At 43.6% G+C, this 20281-nt stretch overlaps 2 protein-coding genes across 2 annotated transcripts; one reads left to right on the forward strand and one right to left on the reverse strand.

Moving 5' to 3' along the window:
- The first annotated feature begins 2227 nt into the window (after positions 1–2227).
- Positions 2228–3437, forward strand: LOC129182590 (RIB43A-like with coiled-coils protein 2). Its single transcript, XM_054778932.1, has one exon. It carries the CDS (start codon positions 2228–2230, stop codon positions 3236–3238), a length of 1011 nt encoding a protein of 336 aa, XP_054634907.1. The 3' UTR covers positions 3239–3437.
- Positions 3438–4342: 905 nt separating this feature from the next.
- Positions 4343–20143, reverse strand: LOC129182591 (coiled-coil domain-containing protein 40-like). Its single transcript, XM_054778934.1, has 19 exons — positions 19336–20143; positions 17787–17866; positions 17645–17708; positions 17459–17565; positions 17195–17278; positions 16163–16382; positions 13648–13805; positions 13439–13561; positions 11327–11448; positions 10881–11124; positions 10635–10817; positions 8886–9131; positions 8599–8812; positions 8350–8519; positions 8180–8271; positions 7314–7428; positions 6023–6211; positions 5796–5954; positions 4343–5669 (listed from the first exon to the last, which is right to left on the reverse strand). Exons 2-19 carry the CDS (start codon positions 17838–17840, stop codon positions 5409–5411), a joined length of 2805 nt encoding a protein of 934 aa, XP_054634909.1. The 5' UTR covers positions 17841–17866; positions 19336–20143; the 3' UTR covers positions 4343–5408.
- Positions 20144–20281: the final 138 nt, after the last annotated feature.

Genomic DNA, 20281 nt, shown 5'->3' on the forward strand with positions numbered 1-20281 from the left:
TTGCTCCGGCTGGTGATTGTCTCACTGAACATGGCAGTAACGTAACTGACAGCTAGTGGCTACTGTAGAATAAAACGTCTTTGAATGAGTCTTCTGAATGCCTCATGTTTGTATTTTTGTTCATTTTGCCACTTCTGTGTTCAAAAATGCCTAACAATACATAAGATTATACCTTAAATATGCATATTTTTTGCTTATAATAATACATATCCAACCACGAAACAGCATGATTTATTCATTATTATATTTTTGAAAAACCGTGCTCGAGTTAAGGCACGAAATTCAAACCGCAAAGTGGCGAGGGACTAAAATCAGTAAAAGCTGAGTTTCAAACAGCTTGATAACGTCATTTATCTTCTCTCCAACCACGACCATACTTACAAAAAAAAACAGTCTCGGTGCCATGATGACATTTTACGATGTCATCCTTCATGATGCTGCTCTTCATGACATAATACTTTTCCATCTTTATGATAGCAACACTCGTAATAATAAATGATGTGTGAGTTCAAACGGGCAAAACTGTGCAGGGCTTTGTAGTGAATTTCCTTCAACAAGGTGGATGTTGGGGATGTGAGCAAATTGGCACATGGACGGTATCACTGAACACAAAAGTCACAGGGGGATACGGAAAACTCCAGGACACGCAGGTTCTAACATGGGGCAAGGGATGCTGAGCTGAGGCAAAAATGATGAGAGTGGTTGAAGTGTGACGGAGAACCAGGGATAGCTGCTGTTTATCACTTTGGATTTGTATAAAGTGGTAAGTGGTGTATCGCCTGTTTAGTGTTCAAAAGGCACTTAGTTGTCAGCTAGATCGGTGTGGATGTAACTCATAGTGTAACGCAGTGCGTGGGGGTGTGACAGGCAGGCGGGCTAGACAGTAATCTCTCGTTTATCGTGGTTAATTGGGTCCAGACCCCATTGTGATAAGTGAATTTCCTCAAAGTAGGAATCAATTTTAATAAAAGGGAATATTTCTGTAGTTAGCGCATAGAAAACCATATGCGTTTTGCCATTATTACCTGTAGACCTGTAGACATGAAATAACACCCCTATAGTCACTTTCACACATAGCAGACGACCGCCTCTGGCACATCAAGCTAGCGAGCTAACTTGTTAGCCTCTCCAATTTACTTATTCTAAACTTAAAGTGTTTCAAACGGAGTGGGGAAGAAGGACAAAGAAGCCAAAAACTTACCACTTCCACACAGCATGAGAGGAGAACCTATTTTTTTCCCACTCAATCTCAGCCATGGCATGTCGGCTCGGCTCTGCCGCTCTGTGACTATAGGGGTGTTAGTTCACGTCTAGAGGCTCTAATGGTAAAAGCCGTATTTAGAATGTCAGGTTTTCTATGCTCTACTATTCATTAATAACAAATCCTACTTTGCAGAAATTCACTTATCACGGTCAGAACCAATTAACTGCGATAAACAAGGATTACTGCACATTACTTAAAGAAAAACTGAACTTTTTGGGGAATTTTACCCATCATTCACAATTCTTACGCACATATCTTTCGCTTTTCTGTGCGTTCTGAAGATATAAAAACAGCTAAAAAGAGGCAGCTGAGAATGCCAGGATTGGGACGCACCTACTAACCAAGCTACAGAGACATTGTTATTATTATTAACATTGTTACACTGAAGAACTACGTGACTGGCGTAGCGACACCTCATCACACCACACCGGCTAGCTACTAGCTTCACCACACACTCGCTCACAAAGCCTCAGGCCACTGCTGCTGTTTTTGCTTTTGAGTTTGGAAAAGTTCATTCCTTTCTATGTTGCATTGTGTCATCAACGCACCCAGGAAGGAAGTTCCCGTCATGCTTACAATGACCAAAATAGGGCAAAATACTGTAAGTATTACACGATATCATGAATGTACCTGCTACTACAAGCTCACAGCATAGATATAAAACCATAGAACCTTCTTGGAGGTGTTTTAATAGCATGCTTCGTAGGCGACATGGGTGTGTCCCATTACGTACACTAATTAGCTGCTTCTTTTTTAGCTGTTTTTATGTCTTTAGAACGCACAGAAAAGAGAAAGACGAGTGTTCATGTCTCACACAAGGATTATGGACGAGGAGCAAAATTCCACAAAAGTTCAGTTTTCCTTAAAATAGGTTCCACTCTACTGTACAGTTTTTTTTTTTTAATGACGTGTATATTTTCAACATTTTTGTAATTTTAACAGCGTCCACACTTGTCGGGCAAAATGTGGAATGGGGCTCGCAGTCAGCAGGCGAGCATCGAGAGGCGCCGCAACAACGAGAAAGAAAGAAAAGCCCGAATTTTTAACGACAAGGTAAGAACCATCGGGATTGACAAGGAAGGCCTTGACAAACAGCTGGAGGAGAGAAAGCGAGAGAAAGATGCGGAAAAACTAGAACAAGATACCTTTGATGCCCAAATGCTGCATAATTCCAAACAAGCGCACCTCCTCCAAATCAAACAAGAAAGGGAGAAACAAGCGAAACAGAGGGCCAGCTATCAGGATCAGTATGAGAAGGCCATGCGGCAGCGGGAGTTGGATCGGGATGTCTCTCAAGGAGCTGTTGAGCACATGATGCCTCCTGGTATGGCAGGTGAGGACCCAGAAAGTGATAGCAGGGTGTGCAGGCAGAGAGAACAGCTCAGGGAGTGGCTGCTCCAGCAACAGGAAGAGCAAGCCTGGGAAAAAGAAAGACAGAAGATGGAAAAGTTGGATTACGACAAGCTCAGGGTACACATGGACAGCGTCGCTATGGAGCTTGAGAACGCTGAGAAGGAGAGCAGGAAAAAAACGGCAGTTGAAACGACTAAGTTCAATCAGACCATGGCCGAAGAGAGGCATCGCCAGGAGAGGGAACTCAAGGACAACCCCCTCCGAGATCTGCTGCCAAGTAAGGTGGGCGCACCTGGTCTTTTTCCCAGCCGCGACCGGAGACCACCTGCTGAGAGCTGGCAGCAGATGAAAAAGTTCTGGAACCTTCAAATACAAGATAAAATGATGAGCAAATTAGAAGGGATCCAAGAGGCGCAACACTACGACCGTTTCTGCTCCAAAACGGAACGTACGGCTCTGATCGTGCAGAGGCAGCAGGAGCAGCAGAGGAAGCAGCTCCGACAACAACTGGACCACTGCAACAACAAAGCGGCTGAATACGACAGACGCAACAGACCTGACATTAAAAGAGGAGGAATCGATGACAGCTTCTTCTCCAAATTCAATACCTGCAGTCGATAGAAGACCACTCAGGACGTGTTAAGATTCCAAATCGCTCAAAAATGCAGTACCATACAAACCATCCACAAATGTTCCGTTCATCCATAGTTGAACATTCGAAGTGACAGAGTGAGCCCGTCTGTCATGGCGTAGCCAGCAGTGACGTGTGGTGAGCTTGATGGCTGGTGAGGCCTGACTCCTTTAATAATTAAATGATAATGAAGAGGAAAACAAAAAGAAGAGAATAATTCATGTTTGTTAAAAAAAATGTTCTTCTTGGTCCGATTTATGTATTTTTTTTTTTTATTAGCTGAAAAACATTTGTGCCCTTACCTTTTTGTGCTTTATATAAAGTACATGCACCCCACCCTTTTCCAGGAAAACCTCTTCATACTTTGTTGTAAAAGTTTGACTACTTCCTGGTGAGCTCGGTTATATAATCCTCCATTTTGGCAGTCAAATTGACTAAGCAGGGCATAAAAATATCTTTACTGCATTTCACTTGCGGCTCTCCAGCTGCTGGTAAAAAAAGGCTTTTCCTCTCTATGGATGGATGGCAGTGACAAGCCCCCACCCCTTCAGGATGAGGAGAGGACTGTGCAGCGCCTCCACGTATGACATTTTATGTATTATATTGTCCGACTAGCAATAATGGTATCACACTTACATGAAAAACATTACACTGTAGAACAGGGCATTCAAAGTGTGGCCCGGTGGCCATTTAGCGACTCGCGCCGCATTCCAAAATAACGAGAAAACAGCAGCAGTCAGAAATTTTGTGAGAAAAAATTGAAATATTAGGAGAAAAAAGTTGCAATCTAAGAAGAAAAAGTTGTCATTTTATGAAAATAACATAATATGAGGGAGAAAAGGTCATTTTAGTAGCATAAAGTTGAAATATTTTTTAAAAAAAGACGTAAAATTGGAAAATTGGGTTGCGGAAAAAAGTTGTAATTTTACAAGAATAGAAAAGAATAAAGCCAAAATATTATGGGAATAAAGCCATAATTACAAGAAGGAAATTTACCAGATGAAAGTTGAAATATTTAAGAAAAAAAAACAGCATAAATGAAAAATGTTTTTAATTTTACAGGAATACAGTCAAAAGAGAGACAAAAAGTTGTATTCTAACAAGAAAAAAGTTGCAATTTTTGGAGAATAAATTTGTAATATTGGAAAAATCAAATTTTAGTTTAGAAAAAAAGTCAAAATATTATAAGAAACAAACAAAACAAAGTTGTCATTTTGCAAAAATAGGGGGAAAAAGACAGCAGTTGACACTAATGGCAGTTTAATTCACTCAGCAGAGCATAACATATCTTTAATGCATTTGACTTGCTGCTCTCCAGCCGGTGCTGCTGCTGGTAAACCCCCGCCCCCCAAAAAATGATTGGACGGCAGTGACAAGCATTCAAGCACACCCCCATCCGGTCCGGACAAGGAGAGTACTGTAGCCGCCCCCACGTATGACATTTATGTACTGTCCCAATTAGCAATAATGTCACACATGAAAACCATTACACTATAGAACGGGTGTCCAAAGTGAAAAAAGACAAGTTGATACTAACAACAGGCTTTTTCACCAATATCACAAAGCTGACAAGCAGTTTTTACAAATTATGCATCCTTTCAGTTTTCACTATGTGACGTCTCCCTGGAAAAAGTTTGAACACCCCGTCTGTAGAAAGTCTTGGTGTATAATAAAGGTTTCTGCTACATTACATTATTGACGATCGCTGACTAACAAGCATGCGCCATGATCCAACTCGGCGCACTCGGACGGTAAGAACGGCTTGCGCACGAAGCCAAGAAGAGATGCTGGCGGCAGCTTCATCTTAGGCGTCAGCCCTGTACCGTATTTGATTAGGAAATGTGCAAATTAAACCATTTAAGAAAAGAATCTGAATCATACAGAAACTGAATTTCAATTTAAAGTTGCTCATAATAAGCAGACCTGGCAACACTGCCGCCGAGTTGCCTCAGTGCTCATACTGCCCATGAATTGACATGGCTCGCTGATGGCAAAGTTGTATAGTCGATGCACACGATACCTACGATGTGTTTTTTGCGTGTTGATATTGGTGTCAAAAGTATCAGTTCTTGTCTCTTGTCTCTTACCAAAATGCACACAATACAAAACAATTGCCATTCTGGTTCTTGCAAAGATTCTGTGGTATCTTTCATGTCCTTCTCACTGGCAGATTGCTTCCTGCTTCAGGAGGGTCTGTGTCCCGGCTGCCAGTGAAAGCGACAGAGCTCGAAGAGCTGCTTTCTTATCAGGGAAGGCCTCACACACACTGTGAATAACGGTGCTAATGGCGTGCGCGCGCTCCATGTGGCTCTGCATAGCTGCTTCCACTGACTGACTGGAGCATGAGGGTTGGTACTTGCCATCAGTCACCTCTTGGAGCTTTCTGGCCTTTTTCTGAAATTCAATCAGATGGGCTTGAGCCTAGACAGGACGTGTAAAGATTGGTTCGTGAATGTGCGAATGGGATGCGTTGCCTGTTAGAAATGCGGAAAACGTGAAAGCTCAAACTTAAAACCAGGCACAACGCCAGCATGTTTTCTTCCATACCATGTCTTTGGTGTCCTGGATATTTGTGAGATCAGTCTCGAGGGCAGCACAGGTGCCAGACAGGTCAGTCAGTTGCTGTCGGTGCTGTGCGAGTGTGTTGCCCAGAGTCACCTGGCTCTCCTGCAGCCCCTTTATTTCCTGGTCACACGCTTTCACCAGCTAAAAATAAAACCCGACGTAAGACAATTTGACAATAAATCAATTTGCAAAAACTCTACTTTCGCCACCTTATGTGTTTCCTTGACTTTGCGCTGCAAGCCTTCATTTATGAGACTTAGCTTGCCCTTGGTCATTTGCTTTTTAGCGCTGCGGGCCAGGGCCTCATTGCGCTCAGTGATGTTTCCCCTCTTTTCCACCACTGCTACACTCTCTCTGAGGAGCTGCTCTCGCTGCTTCATCAGCTGGCTGAGTTGCCGCTGTATAGATAAGCACATCAAATCACACTGTTAACACAAAACATGATGTACACTCACTGTTTGTCTCCTTGCCTGTGACTACCCTTGTAAGCAAAACTAATCGTAGGGGTGTCACGAGACGGGACACAATTTTACCATTAAGTTTAAGAAAAGTACCACGAAAAAAAATGACTCATAAAACAATGTAGAAAACACAATGTAGGTGTGTTTTGGAATGTTTATTGTCCCACAAATCGACACGGAATGATATTATTGTCAACACGTTCTGAAACCAAGTAAACCATAATATTTAATAATATATCAGAATAATGCACTATTTCCTTTAATATGTCATCTTTCCTTGTTGCGGAATTGCTGTTTGTGACATGGATTTTCTCACAAGGAGTTAGTACTGTCTGTCAAACGGTTGCAGCATTTCTTGCGCTGATCCGTTTGGATTTACTTTTCCAACCAAATGTCTCAGTGAGTGTTGCCTGTCGGAACGAAGGCGCTGCATCTCAATATGTAGGTTGTTCCCCCCCCCCTGGGTTGGGTGGATATGTTCGAGGTGGGCAAGTTCATTTTGTTGCCACCACTTTCGAACAAACTTAGCATACTGGCTCGTCCGCGTTGATGAGCTCACCTTCCTCATTTGGATGAAATTTTTGCAGAACTGCTGGAAAAGTGAAATTCTCTTGGAGATTACTAAAGTAGATTACTAAATGATGACAGTGAAAAAACGTTCTCCTCCCATCTCGTGTGGAAGCGGTAAGTTTTTAGCTTCTTAAGTTTAGAAGAAATAAATTTGAGGCTAACTGGTTAGCTCACTAGCTTGTGAGTTGGTCGTCTCGAGTCCCTGCAGCATATCACCTGTATTTCAATATGTTTTGACTAATAATAGAACATAGTCTACCACAAAACAGTGATTGTTGATTAATTTCTGAAAAGCCACAATATACCAAGGGACGACTAACATAATTTATTATGGGAAAAATGGACTCAATTAGCGGATAGTAGTTGGAGTCGCACCTTCTGTAACGGATTAATGACGCTAACCAAAGTTCCACGGTAATGCCAAAATACAGTCAATGACACATCTCTGCTGGAGAAGCCGTGTGTCTACCTCCATGCAGTGAATGTCGTTCCTCATTATCTGGATGTCTCCCTGACTCTCCTCCACAACTAAACGTGTTTCTTTCATAAGACGGGTCTTCTTTTCCCACAGCATGATCTGACGCCTGTGATGGACAACACCAGCATAAATACTGTATAGGCATTGCAGTGGAATACAAGTGTGACCAAAACTAGGGATGCCCCGATCAGGGTTTGATACTTCCGATTCCAATATCGATCATCCATGAGTGAAATCATCCGATACCAATCACTTGGATTAAATACAAATTTTTCAATTTATTTTTGGCCAGGGTGCCGTATAAGGCGGGAAAGTCAGGACAATTCCAAAGTCCCCTAACTGGTCATCTCGTCTGATTAATTCAATGCTTTGGGTTACTAGCTTAGCCTTCTGACTGTCACGCACATACAGGCGAGTGTTGCCACGTTAGCGGCCGCTTGACTGATGATCACACCGTGAGCCTCGACAACTCGCCATACTCCGTCAAGTGTTTGCTCAAATGCTGTATTAAATGAAAGCCTACCCCTGAGTCACAGTTTTCGTGGCATGTGTTGGCAGGTAAGTTCCACACGGCAGACATGATTGCTTTTGTTTCGGCACACCTGCGCAGTGTGAAGGAAAGCGGGAGAAGGACGCAAGACACTACACTGCACGCACGGTTCGCTGCAGGCTGCAATAGTCGGAGCCACAGGTGATCGGCGTTGAAAGGCATTTATCGGCACGTGCCGATCATGTGCTTTTTCACGTAAATCCGCTGATCTTGATCAGTGGCTGATGGATCGGAGCATCCCTAAAACACACATGGACTGTAAATGCACATAAATAATACACACGTCTAGAGAATGCAAGAAACTGACTCAGCCTCCGCCAGACCGCTGATGAGATTCTCTTTTTCCTCCTGAGTCTTCTCCAGTTTCACCTCCATCTCTATGGACTCCCGCTCTGCATCCTAAACGTGAGATATTACGGAAGATGAACGTTCGGCAAAAACGGGTTGAAAGTGAAATAATTAGCGTTGAAGCCATGCCTTGAGCTTGTGAAGGAAGTCGGTCTGCATGGCAGAGTTCTCCTGCTCCAAAGCGTGGCGCAGCTCAGCGTTCTTGCTAAGAAGAGTGTTGAGCTTCAGCAGGTCTCTTTGAAGCATCTTCTTGCTCTTCTCCACGTCACTCTCCTCACGGTGCAAGACATCCAGCTGACCTTGAAGTAAGTGTTCACCAGGAATTAGGATTTGTAAGCAGTGCAGATCAGAGTGAGTTTCATGGCATATGTGACCTACACTGCAGGTAAACCTTCTTCTGACGGATCACTGTGAACTTTGCCTGCAGTTTGTTGTATTCCTCGGTGTGTGCCTGTATCTCTAGGGTTAGCCCTACAAGCGTTCCTTGGTGCTTCAGCCACAGCTGCTGATCATTCTTGATTTTCTCCGATAATTTCTCAACCTCAGACTTTATTCCCTCTACCTTAATTTGCAGAGGACTGAGGTCTTCATGCTGGAAACACAGACATATGTGTATTACAGGTTTATACTGATGAACGACTTTGCAGCCAAACAGATTTCCTTACCCCAGTGCGAACCGCAATGAGATACATTTTTTTGTTGTAGTTCACGATGGTGGTCTGTTTCTGTGCAATGAGTATATCAATAGAGGAACTCTTAGCCTGGTTGGATGTGACCACCTTGTTGCACTTAGTAATCTCCTCATCGAGCTCCTTGAGTGTCCGGGCCAAGTTTTCCAGTTTGTCATTGATCACGTTGCTCTCCAATGTCGCCGCCATTACATCACTCTCCAAATGCCACAGCTGGTACACCTACTCAAAGAAAGGAAATGATAATGTCATCTTTGCACTTTTCATATAAAGTACGTGGATTGATTCATTTATTGCTGGGTTGCACCTGACGTCACATCCAGTTGCCCTAATCACTGGCTCAAGCAGGTGGAGGGGGGGGCAAATAACCATATATGTAGCTAGAAATTGGGTTGAAAATGAGGTCCTGCCCCAGGTGGAGGAGTTCAAGTATCTCGGGGTCTTGTTCACGAGTGAGGCAAAGTTGGAGGGTGAGGTCGACAGGCGGATCGGCGCAGCGTCTGCAGTAACGCGGTCGCTGTACCGGACCGTCATGGTGAAGAGAGAGATGAGCCGGAAGGCAAAGCTCTCAATTTACCTGTCGATCTATGTTCCCACCCTCACCTATGGTCATTCGCTTTGGGTCGTGACCGAAAGAATGACATCGCTGCTCCTGCACATCGAGAGGAGCCAGTTGAGGCGGCTCGGGCATCTAGTCTGGATGCCTCCCTAGTGAGGTGTTCCGGGCATGCCAGGCCGGGAGAAGGCCCCGGGGCAGACCTAGGACACACTTGAGGGATTACGTCTCACAGCTGGCCGGGGAACACCTTGGTGTCCTCACAGTGGAACTGGAAGAGGTGGCTGAGGACCGGGAAGTCTGGACTTCCCTACTGAGACCCCCGCGCCCCGGACCCGGATAAGCAGAAGATAAGTGAGGATGGATGGATGTAGCTCGAAGTCATGTAAAGTCAGAGCGAAAATGCTGTTCTCACGTGTGGATATTGTTAAAATTTCGGGGAAAGTTGTTACTAAGGTGGTCCATCATAAAGGCAAAAAGGGTCAAGAAACAAAAAATGCAGAGAAAGGTGGCTGCTGATTGCCTTGCCAAAATTTTGCCTCCGTTTGAGTACATTTTCCGGTTAGCCTACAATATGGCACATGTCTTGTCATGTAATTAATGCACTGCGTGAGTACAACTGTGTTTGTCATGTATTTTCATCATAAAGCACAAGCAGCCTAGCTAATAAAATGGAAACCGGAAGTCCGCTCCATCGCTCGTCTATGATGTCATCAGTGGTTGACTGTGCACTTCTTTGCTAACTACTTGTTAGCAAACCAAACAAAGTTGCATTCACATGCAATGTCTTGTGACATTGCAGTCATCTGGTTCTGACTCATGGTGCATTCATGCAGGTCATAGAAACAAGTGAGGCTCGTTGATGGCCGAAACCACCGGTAGAAACAGGGCAGCAGCAAGTTGCCCGGGACTGCCGAAGCTCGCTGGGTGACGGGGAGAGCGAGGATGAAGTACGGGCCGTCATGCAGCAACTGTGCAGTATGACTCCTTCAGTAAAATGGCAGGATTTGTTTGTGATGCAGCTCGTGAACTAAAATCGAAAAAAATTGCTGCCATTTACAGATTAGTGTGAATTGAGTTTGCGATTTCTCGGAGCAGCCCTATTTGATATCTACGGTAATAATTCTGGCCCCCGCTTGCCATTGGTGCCTCTGGAAAGCTCAGTTTACCTTCTCTGTCTTGAGAGAGGCTTTCTTGTTGGTAAGATGCTGATAGTACTGAGCAGCCTTGCTGTCCATGAGCTTCTGAAGCATTTGGGTCATAATCTGGTCCTCTAACTGCAGGTGCTTATCTTTGTTCTTCTCCAGCTTTCGCCTCTGGTCAGTCACCTCAACGTGAAGACTGTTGTCCTCCTAAACGAAGCAAGAACACATTAATCAGTAAAATCACAGCCCTCTATTCCCTCTATAGTCGACCTTAGTGAGCTCTGCAAGGGTGCGCTCTGTCTCGCCGAGAGCACGGATGTAGGTGCTGGATTGGGCCTGCAGAGCTTCATGTCGGGATTGATTCTGACTGATCATCTTTTGGGAGACATCACAGTCCATCTGGGCGCAGTTGAGCAGCATGGTCAGGGTCTCGCTCTTCTCCTGCAGCTCGGAGATGGATTTCTTGTTGCCATCAATCTCTCTGTCCAGCACGATCACTTGACGCTCGGCCATGCTGTGAGAAAAGGGAATATCAGAAAAAAAGAAACTGATGCATGACTTCATCTTTTCAGTCTTGTGGACTTTTTTCCTATACCTGACATGTGGAATGAAGAGAAAACATCTTGCTAAATACCCGAAGGACGTCTTTTTATCACCATTTTGGAAATAAATCCATCCATACATTCACCCTTTCCATACATTTCACTTATTCTCACCGAACAGCCTCCTGCATCGCTCGGAAGTCTTCATCTCGTCTCCTCAAATCCACCAAGCTCTTCTTCCACTGCTGCAGCAGCTGTTTCTGGGACATCGCCAGCGACTCGATTTGAATTTCAGCCTGAACACATGCATGCACACAAATAATGCAACATGGTTACCACGGTTACATTTCTAACCACAGACCTCTGAGTCTTCTAGGATCCATGATTTCCAGCAAAGTTTGTTATGTTGCAGCAAAAGCAAATATTGTGGAAAATCTTGATCAGTCTTGAAGGAAAAGTGCACTTTTTGGGAATTTTGCACATCATCCACAATCTATATTTTAGACATGAACACACGTCTTTCTCTTTTCTGTGCGCTCTAAAAATATAAAAACTCCATATTAACCAAGCTACATTGTTATTATTATTCTTATTAGCATTGTTACGCTGAAGAACTACGTTACTGGCGCAGTGACGCCTCGCCACACCACACCACTACTAGCCGGCTAGCGACTAGCTTCCCCAAACACTCGCTCACAATGCCTCAGGCCACGACCGAAAGGTAAGGCTATTGGAGCTGCCGCCACCGCTGCTGTGTTTTTGTTTTTGGAATAGTTAACGCTAGGTGTAGCGTTTCTTCCTATGTTGCTATGTGTAATCACTGCACCCAGGAAGGAAGTTGCAGGCATGCTTAAAAATGAACAAAATATGGCAAAATACTGTAAGTTTACATGTTGTCATGAATATACCTGCTACTACATGCTCACAGCATGTATAGAAAACCTTAGAACCTTGTTGGAGGTTTTTGGAGGTGTTTTAATAGCAGGCTTAGTAGGCAGAATAGGGGTGGTCCCATTACATGCATTAATTAGCTGTCTATTTTATCTGTTTTTATATCTTTAGAACCGACAGAAAAGAAAGAGACTTGTGTTCCTGCTCAGACATTTCAAGTGTTGCGTCAATACAGTGCCAATGTATAGCCTCCAATGTTTTTGGCCACGCCTGTATAGAATGCAACCAAATCTGTAATTAATGGAACCTCAGTCAGCGTCGCCACGGTTAGTGTGTTTTTCAGTTCACGTCGAAAATTTACACCACAATTTAGCCTCGATTTGCGTGCATTCTCCAGTTAGCATACGATACGGCGCGCGTCTTGTCGTGTTGTTAATACGCTGCATGAGTCCAACTGTGTTCTCAATGTATTTTTCCATCACAAAACGGCCTTGCTTGTTTTTATAGTTTTACAATTACAGTTTAACATGCATAAAGCAATTGGAAATGCATATGAATGATGACTGAAGGGGAGAAGTGAACATTTAAGGCTACTTTTACCTTCATCGAAGGCGTGATTGTTCCCAAAGACACGATGTGGCAGCGAGATCAACAACCACCACCTTCCTGTTTTCAGTCACGTCAAGAATTACATCTTCAGTGAAGATAAAAGGAACCATTCATCATTTATATGTATTTATATGCATTTCCAACTGTTTTCTGCATGTCAAACTATAATTGGAAAACTATAAAAACGTGTTTTCTGTTAACATTTTTGGCCATCTGGAACAGATTATATGGCTTTACGTTATTTCTTACGGGAAGATATGATTTGGACGACTTAATGAAGGTTCCACTGTATGGCCAAAAATATAGGCATCTTTGGCATGCCTATATTTTTGCCCATGGCTGTAAATATCATAATCAGTCCGCATAAAGACCATTGCGGGCTTGCGGTCTATGAATAAACGCTCACTGCCACTCTCTGCGCTCGCTGCCTCGCTGCTCTTGCCACTCTCCTTCCCATTGGCTCTGACCTGGAGACAATAGGTGTTTAAAGCGACCAATCAGAAAGGAGGGGAGGCTGCAGGGCCGTCTATTCATTGCTCGCTCCCAGAGTGCCAAAACTCAGCAAAACCTGTGTAAACAGAGGCATTGAATGTATAGCCCCGTGGTGGTGGTAGTCTTATATTTTTTGCTTGAAAAAAGGTTGTTTGGAGCCGAAGAGGGACAGTCAGCAGTCAATAAAAATATAAATCGACATGTATAGCGAAACATTTTCGTTGCAAACTGTGGATGTTGCTGTTAGACTGGTTGGCGGGGGCTACCATTGCAGGTATGTTGTGCTGTAGATACCTCAGAGAGAGCCTCTTTGGTTGCATGTGTTGTCTCTTCCTGGGCTTTTCTCTGAACATCACACATGTCCTTCTGTTGTCTTAGTCGATCCAAGTCCTTGGTAAGGCGCTCCACATACATATCCTAGTGGTACAACAGTTCATCAACAGCCATGATCGGTGCAGCAGATGCGGTGTACTGTATATTGTTTGAATTACATTTTATTTTACCTGTTGAAGTTTCTGCTCTTCAACTTGAGACCTCTTAGCCCTTGCCTTGCTTGTGACATTCTCCATGGCTTTTACATTGGAATGCAGATCTTCACTGGCTTCTTGTGTGTAGATGAGGAGCGGCATCAGTCTGTCCAGCTCTGTCTGCAGGTTGGACACTAGGGATAAACAAATTGTAGACCTGGGTTGTTGAAATGACGAGTGCACGATAATTATCGGACCGATGTTAGGGAATGTTGACGTCATATCAATAAAACATTACAAACAGCTCCGAGAACCGATCATTTTTAAAAATGCTCCAGTGAGGAGACATTTGGAGATATGAGGAGAAAAAGCATCGATCACAGAAAAAACAAACCGGCCACCTTAAATGCCAGCATCGTTATGATGGCTGCGGCTTGTCGTGTCGTGGCGTTAAGTGCATTAGGTTTTCCAGAGACCTCCCTGCCGGCACGCCGGCTGCTCGGAGCATGTGCCCGAATACAGTGCACCTTGCTGGGCCACAGCAAGTGGCTCCGTCTGCTTCAGAATCTCGTTCTCCTGAGAGTAGTGATGGGGTAGTAATGTCATGATATTTGATTGGGACAAATCAAGGGGTACAGTTTGTCAAATCCAACTGTTTTAGTCCTTCTTACCTGCAGGTGTGCATAAACTACAGTTAAATCTAAATGTACAAAAGTACAGTATAGCAATATTGCATTTTTTTAGAAATTAATTAATAAATGACGGCTGTTTGGTGGTAGACTAAGGTCTATTATTAGTCAAAAGTGATGTTGTATTCTGGTTTCTGTATTCTATTCTGTATTGTAGCAGCAGTAATGACACTAAACACTGAGACATTACCTTACATTACATTACCTTAACACCGCATGAAGTCAGCCATGGCATGTCCGACATGATTGAGTGAAAAAAAAGTTCTCCTGAGGACGGTGGTATTTCCACACAAATACGAACCGGCCACCTTAAACGGCAGGTAAGTCGGCAAAATAACTTGGATAGTCATCTCTTACACGTCAGCTAGCTAGCGTGAGTGGAACTGTGGGTAAGCGACTCGGGCTGTATGAGTGTGTTTAAGCGATTGGAATTGCATCATGACTACATTTGGATTTTTTGACATGAAGTTGTATGACATCCCCATCAGCAGTGTAGTACATCAACAGTGATGTACCCCCCACTTGGTCCTGCGAGTCCGGTTCTTTTCGAATTTCCGTGACGAGGAACGGAAAAAAATGCCTCCTCAAAACAATCAAACCTTATAAATTGTCCCCCGTCGTATCCCAAATAAACACACACTCTACAGTGGTAAAATAAGTGTAACAAGAGCCCTATATGTGTGGAGATGCTTCTTTGAGGTTGAATCAGTGGACGACATTAATCCCCTTCCACACGGAGATGACTCAAGCCGGGAGAAGGTGTGCCGAGTCCGGACACAGGCTGGTAGGCACCGTGACATTGTTAGCCTGAACAGAAGGGCTTGGCTTGGAGCTAATTAGCTGAGCTAATATTTTGCACCATATTGTACAAACAGTGACACTGGCAGCGTACAACAAAGTTGCATCAGTAATTACTCATTAATGATTCAGTAATTAGTACTTTAATAAGCCGTCATTGATGGATGCTTCACAATTTTTATAGTGTTTTAGTAGAACGTGTTTATTCATTCTTCATTTAGTCCAGCGGTGTCCAAAGACAGCCTGCAGGTCTTTTTTGATTGGGCTGTGACACATAGTAGAAATATACAGTATATTTTTTAAAACAGCAAAAACAGGGTTGTTTGACTTTTTCTGTGCTGCCCAGGGCGGAAAAAAAGTTTGGACATGATTGATTTATTGTATCGCTGTCGGTGTACCTGGGCTCTGATGAGAAATTGGCTATTGGAAAACGAGACATTCCTGGGGGGGATGTGGGAGGAATAGATTCTTGGAAATGTTCCAAGATGTTCCAAATGTTCCAATACCCGCACAAAGTTGCCATCACAGTTGGACATTGATGGGGTACAAATGTTCCTGCACCACGTCTGTCCTGAGTTGCAGCGAAGCTGTTATACCAAATGTGACCAGCAGATGTTGCCACGTCATCAGTAATGTTGTTCAGACAAAGTCTATGAAGAAGACAGTTGAGGCACTTCCTGCCGGTGTTGACTGTTGAGCACAAGTGTATATTTATCATATTTATATTTACATTTATAATTAAATTATATCATTTTTAAATTATATTTAAATTGTAGTTTCAGAATGTGTGGTGGGGCAGAAATGACACCCAGGCTGCACTTTGGACACCCATGGTGTAGTCTTTTATAGATGAGCAACACAGTGTCAGTATGCTGACATGATGATAAAAACGGGGCAAGTTATCTGCCACCTTTACGTGGTTGAAGTCCCATCTACGTGTCGCCATCTCTTTTTTTTTTTTTTGTTGGTAAACATGAAATACCAGCAACATAAAATCATACTCTATGAATGGCCACCATGATAGAAAAACCCGTTGAAATCCCAGAGCAAGAAGAGAGTCTCACCAGTGGCCCTGGTCTTCTTACACTGGCTCGTAGTGCTGCAATGACAAGCCTTCATTGCCTCCAGTTGATCTTGCACCTGCCGATGTTTGCTTGCAGCCAAGATCTTGGTCTGCTGTTGACCCTCCAGCGTTGTCTGGAGTCTTTTTAGCATATCCTGTTCCCGGAACAACTCCACATATATGTCCTCTGTTTGGCTCGATTCTGCCGTCTCAGCTGCCAGCTGCAGGGGTAGCAGAAAGGGCGCACGCAGGGACATTAGAACCTGTAGGTTCCCAAAGCGGGGTACGTGCGCAGATTGCCGTAGGGGGTACGTGAATAAAAATTAAAAACGGCTTGACTACATTAGCGGGGAACACTGAGATTTACGGACTACGCTCAAACTCCTCATGAACAACCACAGCAGTGCAGTACAGTGCAGAAGAAAGGTGACAGCATGACGTTGTTCATTGTTCCATGTGCGTTAGATGAACAAATAAGTACGTTTGATGATGACGTTGTGTATTAAAAGGGTTTCATATTGAAGATTTATACTAGGGATGCTCCACCCATCGGTATCGGCCGATCGGCATATGCAAATAAATGCCTTTCAACGCCGATGCAGCATAAAACCCTGATCGGAGCATCTCTAATTGATACATATTTTTGTATAATCTCATGCTATATGTGCTCATATGTCCATTTGGCTAAGTAATAAGCCTCATATTGAATTCCATCCATTTTCTGTGCCGCTTATCGTCACTATGCTGGAGCCTATCCCAGCTGACTTTTGGGCGAGAGGCGGGGTACACCCTGGACTGGCCCCCAGCCCATCGCAGCGCAAAAATAGAATATATTTAAAAATATATCAAATATGTTTCATTGTGTGGTTTATGTTTTTTAAGTGTGCAGGAGTTGGGGGCACATGACTTCCAGTCAGGTGTCTGAAGGAGTACGGGACTCTGCAAAGCTTAGGAACCACTGCATGAGACGGAAGGAATGAAGGTGAACACAACATGTCTGCCTGAGTCTCAGCATATGGGGAAAGTATCTAACCTCTCTCTTGAGATCCAGGTTGAGCCGCTCCAGTTCTTTGGTGAGTTGATCCTTGAGTGCAGCTTGCTTCTTCGCGACAAGAGGCTGTCAACAGATAACAATGGAATCAGAACCCTGCTGGTGTGCAAGAAACTTGTGGAAGAATGTGCACCAAACATATGAATTGGAAGATATATTTTGTTGTTCTTTGCTTGAGGGTAAGTACGTATGAATCCAATGTAGCGACGCCATGATTCGATAAATACGGAGGGAGATGCCACACACATGTTCAGCATCAAGAATAATGAGTTCCTCCTCATGCTCCTCCATCATCAGCTTGTCTTCCTCCATGTCCTCTGACAGGTCCAAAGGGTGAGCTGCATTCTGCTGCTCTGAAACCCAAAGAAGACAGTTGAAGACAATCGCTGGCAGTGTTGTCTTTGTATTGAATCCCCGCCGCGTTTAACACACCGGAATGTCTGATTGATGCGGAATCTTCATCACCATGTCCTACAGGTTCTGATCCAGTCACATCCTGTGAGAACGATGGTCACAGATGATTATGAAACGACTGCTGAGTATTGGTTTGATGATGTAAAAAAAACACATTTACCCGTGGAGGAGAGGACGCATTTGCTGCTTGCTCATTTCCATCCTGCTGCTCCATTCTTACGCCGCCACCTGCTAACCCGTCTTCAGCATTAGGACCGACGGGTTTGTGTTAGTAACGTGAGATACACAAAGGTTTATTCTGTATAAAACATAAGTAAAACGACTGTGTTTTCTTTTTTTTGCTAGTGGAGCTAGCCGTTCCTTGAAAAACTGAATCGTCCAGCAGTGAGGAAAAAAAAAAGCTTTTACGACTTGCTCAGTCACCAGTGACACATGAGTATGACAACACACAATCCAACTCATCTCATTGGTAGCAGTTTGGTAAGAAGATACGGAAGGCAAAAGTGAAAGATACACCTATGATTGAACTGCTTATTCAATCAATGAATAGCACGCAGTGTCTATGTTGTTTCAGATTGGGGAGGATGGGTTTTGCCTGTGTAGACTGCATTTAGAGGTGAAAACAACACAAAAAGAAGAATGGACTAATGAATTTTTGAAGCTCCGTATTTTTTTTTTTTTTTTACCAAATTCCAGCCTATTCTTCTTGGAAATGAGTGGCTTGCAGACTATCACGGAGGTTCCCTCCCCATCTCACCATCTGATTTTGAGTAGCTCACCAAAGGGTCAACGAAAATTAGCTTCAACTCTTAGTAGTTTTATCATTTAATTGAGACAGAAAGGTCACACTGTAACTTGTTGATAAAATCATCTGGAATGGCAAAGAAAGCAGTCTTGCATGACTCCCAGACTTCATCAAGATTCTTTGGTTTCATCTTCCAAGCCTCCACCTTCATCTAACTCCAAACATGCTGGTGTCTGGTGACTGGGCTGGCCAATCCTGGAGGATCTTCACCTTCTTCACTATCAGGAACTCTGATGAGGAGGCTTAAGTTTGAGAAGCAGTGCCATCCTCCTCAAGAATTTGCCCTCTTTTGTGATTTGGAAGGTAGTGGGCAGCACCAAATTTTTGATACTTGATGTTGTTGATGTTGCCGTACTATGTTACCTTGCATTGCTCCTCACGAGGTGTGCACTCTATGCTAGCGGCATCATAATCCGTTTTTATGAGACGTTTGGGAGCCCCTAGAAATCTCAGGGCCCCTGACAATTGCCTGCGTTTGCTTAATGGTAGATGCACATCAACTGCATATGCATTTACACCAAACATGACAGAGGTCTGTTAAAGAAAAAGATGTATCTTTATTCTGTCAAGTTAAGCAGGAAAGATGTCTATTTATGAAAAACATTTTAGCCAGTTAATGTTGCACAGAACAAAGTTGAACAGTTCCCCCTGCCACTGTTCGTATCACTCCAAAAGATACATTTGATTAAGGTTGGAGTCAAATTGTATGAAAAAATCACCATGTTCAATCGGGTCACCCCTGCCGACATGGAGTCAATCATTTCTTTTTAAGGCAGCTGGCAAGCCTACACGTTAGATGTTCAGGAAAGAAACCCCTTGAGCAAACGGGTTGCTAGCATCGAACGCTAAAATTTAAGAAACTGATGTAATATGTAACTGACGTAATATGTCATTGACGACTTACCTCCTGAAGCTTGACGCTTTATTGGGCTTTCACGGCTGGCACCTCAGCAGCGTGAAACACGAAGGTTGCTAGGCAACCGATACACTTCCGCTTCAGCCGAACAAGCAAACCAGACCTGAAAATGTTACGGGCATACGTGTGTGTGTGTGTGTTTTTAAATTACTTGCGTGTGGTAGCAGTGACGACGGCGAGCAGCAATCCTATTGGCAATCTCTTGTCTTCTGTATATTAAGAAATGTGCGAGTCACGAACGAGTAGTTTTGTTTACCGATTCGGGGCCACGGGTATTCGTCTGTTAACGCCTTCATTTACTCACCCGGCTACAGCTAGCTAAACTACAATAGTGAACCACCTACTGTGCAACTGTTATTCGAACTGCATTTTTGTACGTGCATTAGCCACGCGGAAAAAGCAACAGATCTGCTCCTTGCCTCAAATCAACTCTCCTGCGTCGCAGACTCAACAAAACAAACGATTCGCTCACTCAGCCCGCGGGTTTTACAACTTGTTGGCATGTGCAAATTTTTGCGCATGCGGTCTCTGACGAGTGATTTATAAGTACAGCACTTGAGTCGTCAGTGAAAGGAGTCGAGTTTCCATCGCTGTGGGGGATTCAGTACTGACTCAGTTTGATTTGATTCAAACCACTCTTTTTTTTTTACAATGACTTTCGGGTGGTATTGATCTGTTTCTAAGGCAAGTAAGCGGAGTTATTGTAGATACGGATTGACAAAAAACATTCGTATGTCTACTTATGTCAGTGGCGCTCTTCTTGTTTTAAGCGTGTAAACATGGGGGAGAAAATCAAGAACATTCCTCGCTAATTATAACAAAACTGCAGCTCAGTCATTTTGATCGTTAAATAAAAATCCTGGTGGGACTGGCTATAATAGGTGAGACAGTAAAAACTGTTCAAATCTTATACAGTACAGTATCTAAGTTCACA

The sequence above is a fragment of the Dunckerocampus dactyliophorus genome, chromosome 6, assembly GCF_027744805.1.
Source record: "Dunckerocampus dactyliophorus isolate RoL2022-P2 chromosome 6, RoL_Ddac_1.1, whole genome shotgun sequence".
In the NCBI taxonomy this organism is placed as follows: Eukaryota; Metazoa; Chordata; class Actinopteri; order Syngnathiformes; family Syngnathidae; genus Dunckerocampus; species Dunckerocampus dactyliophorus.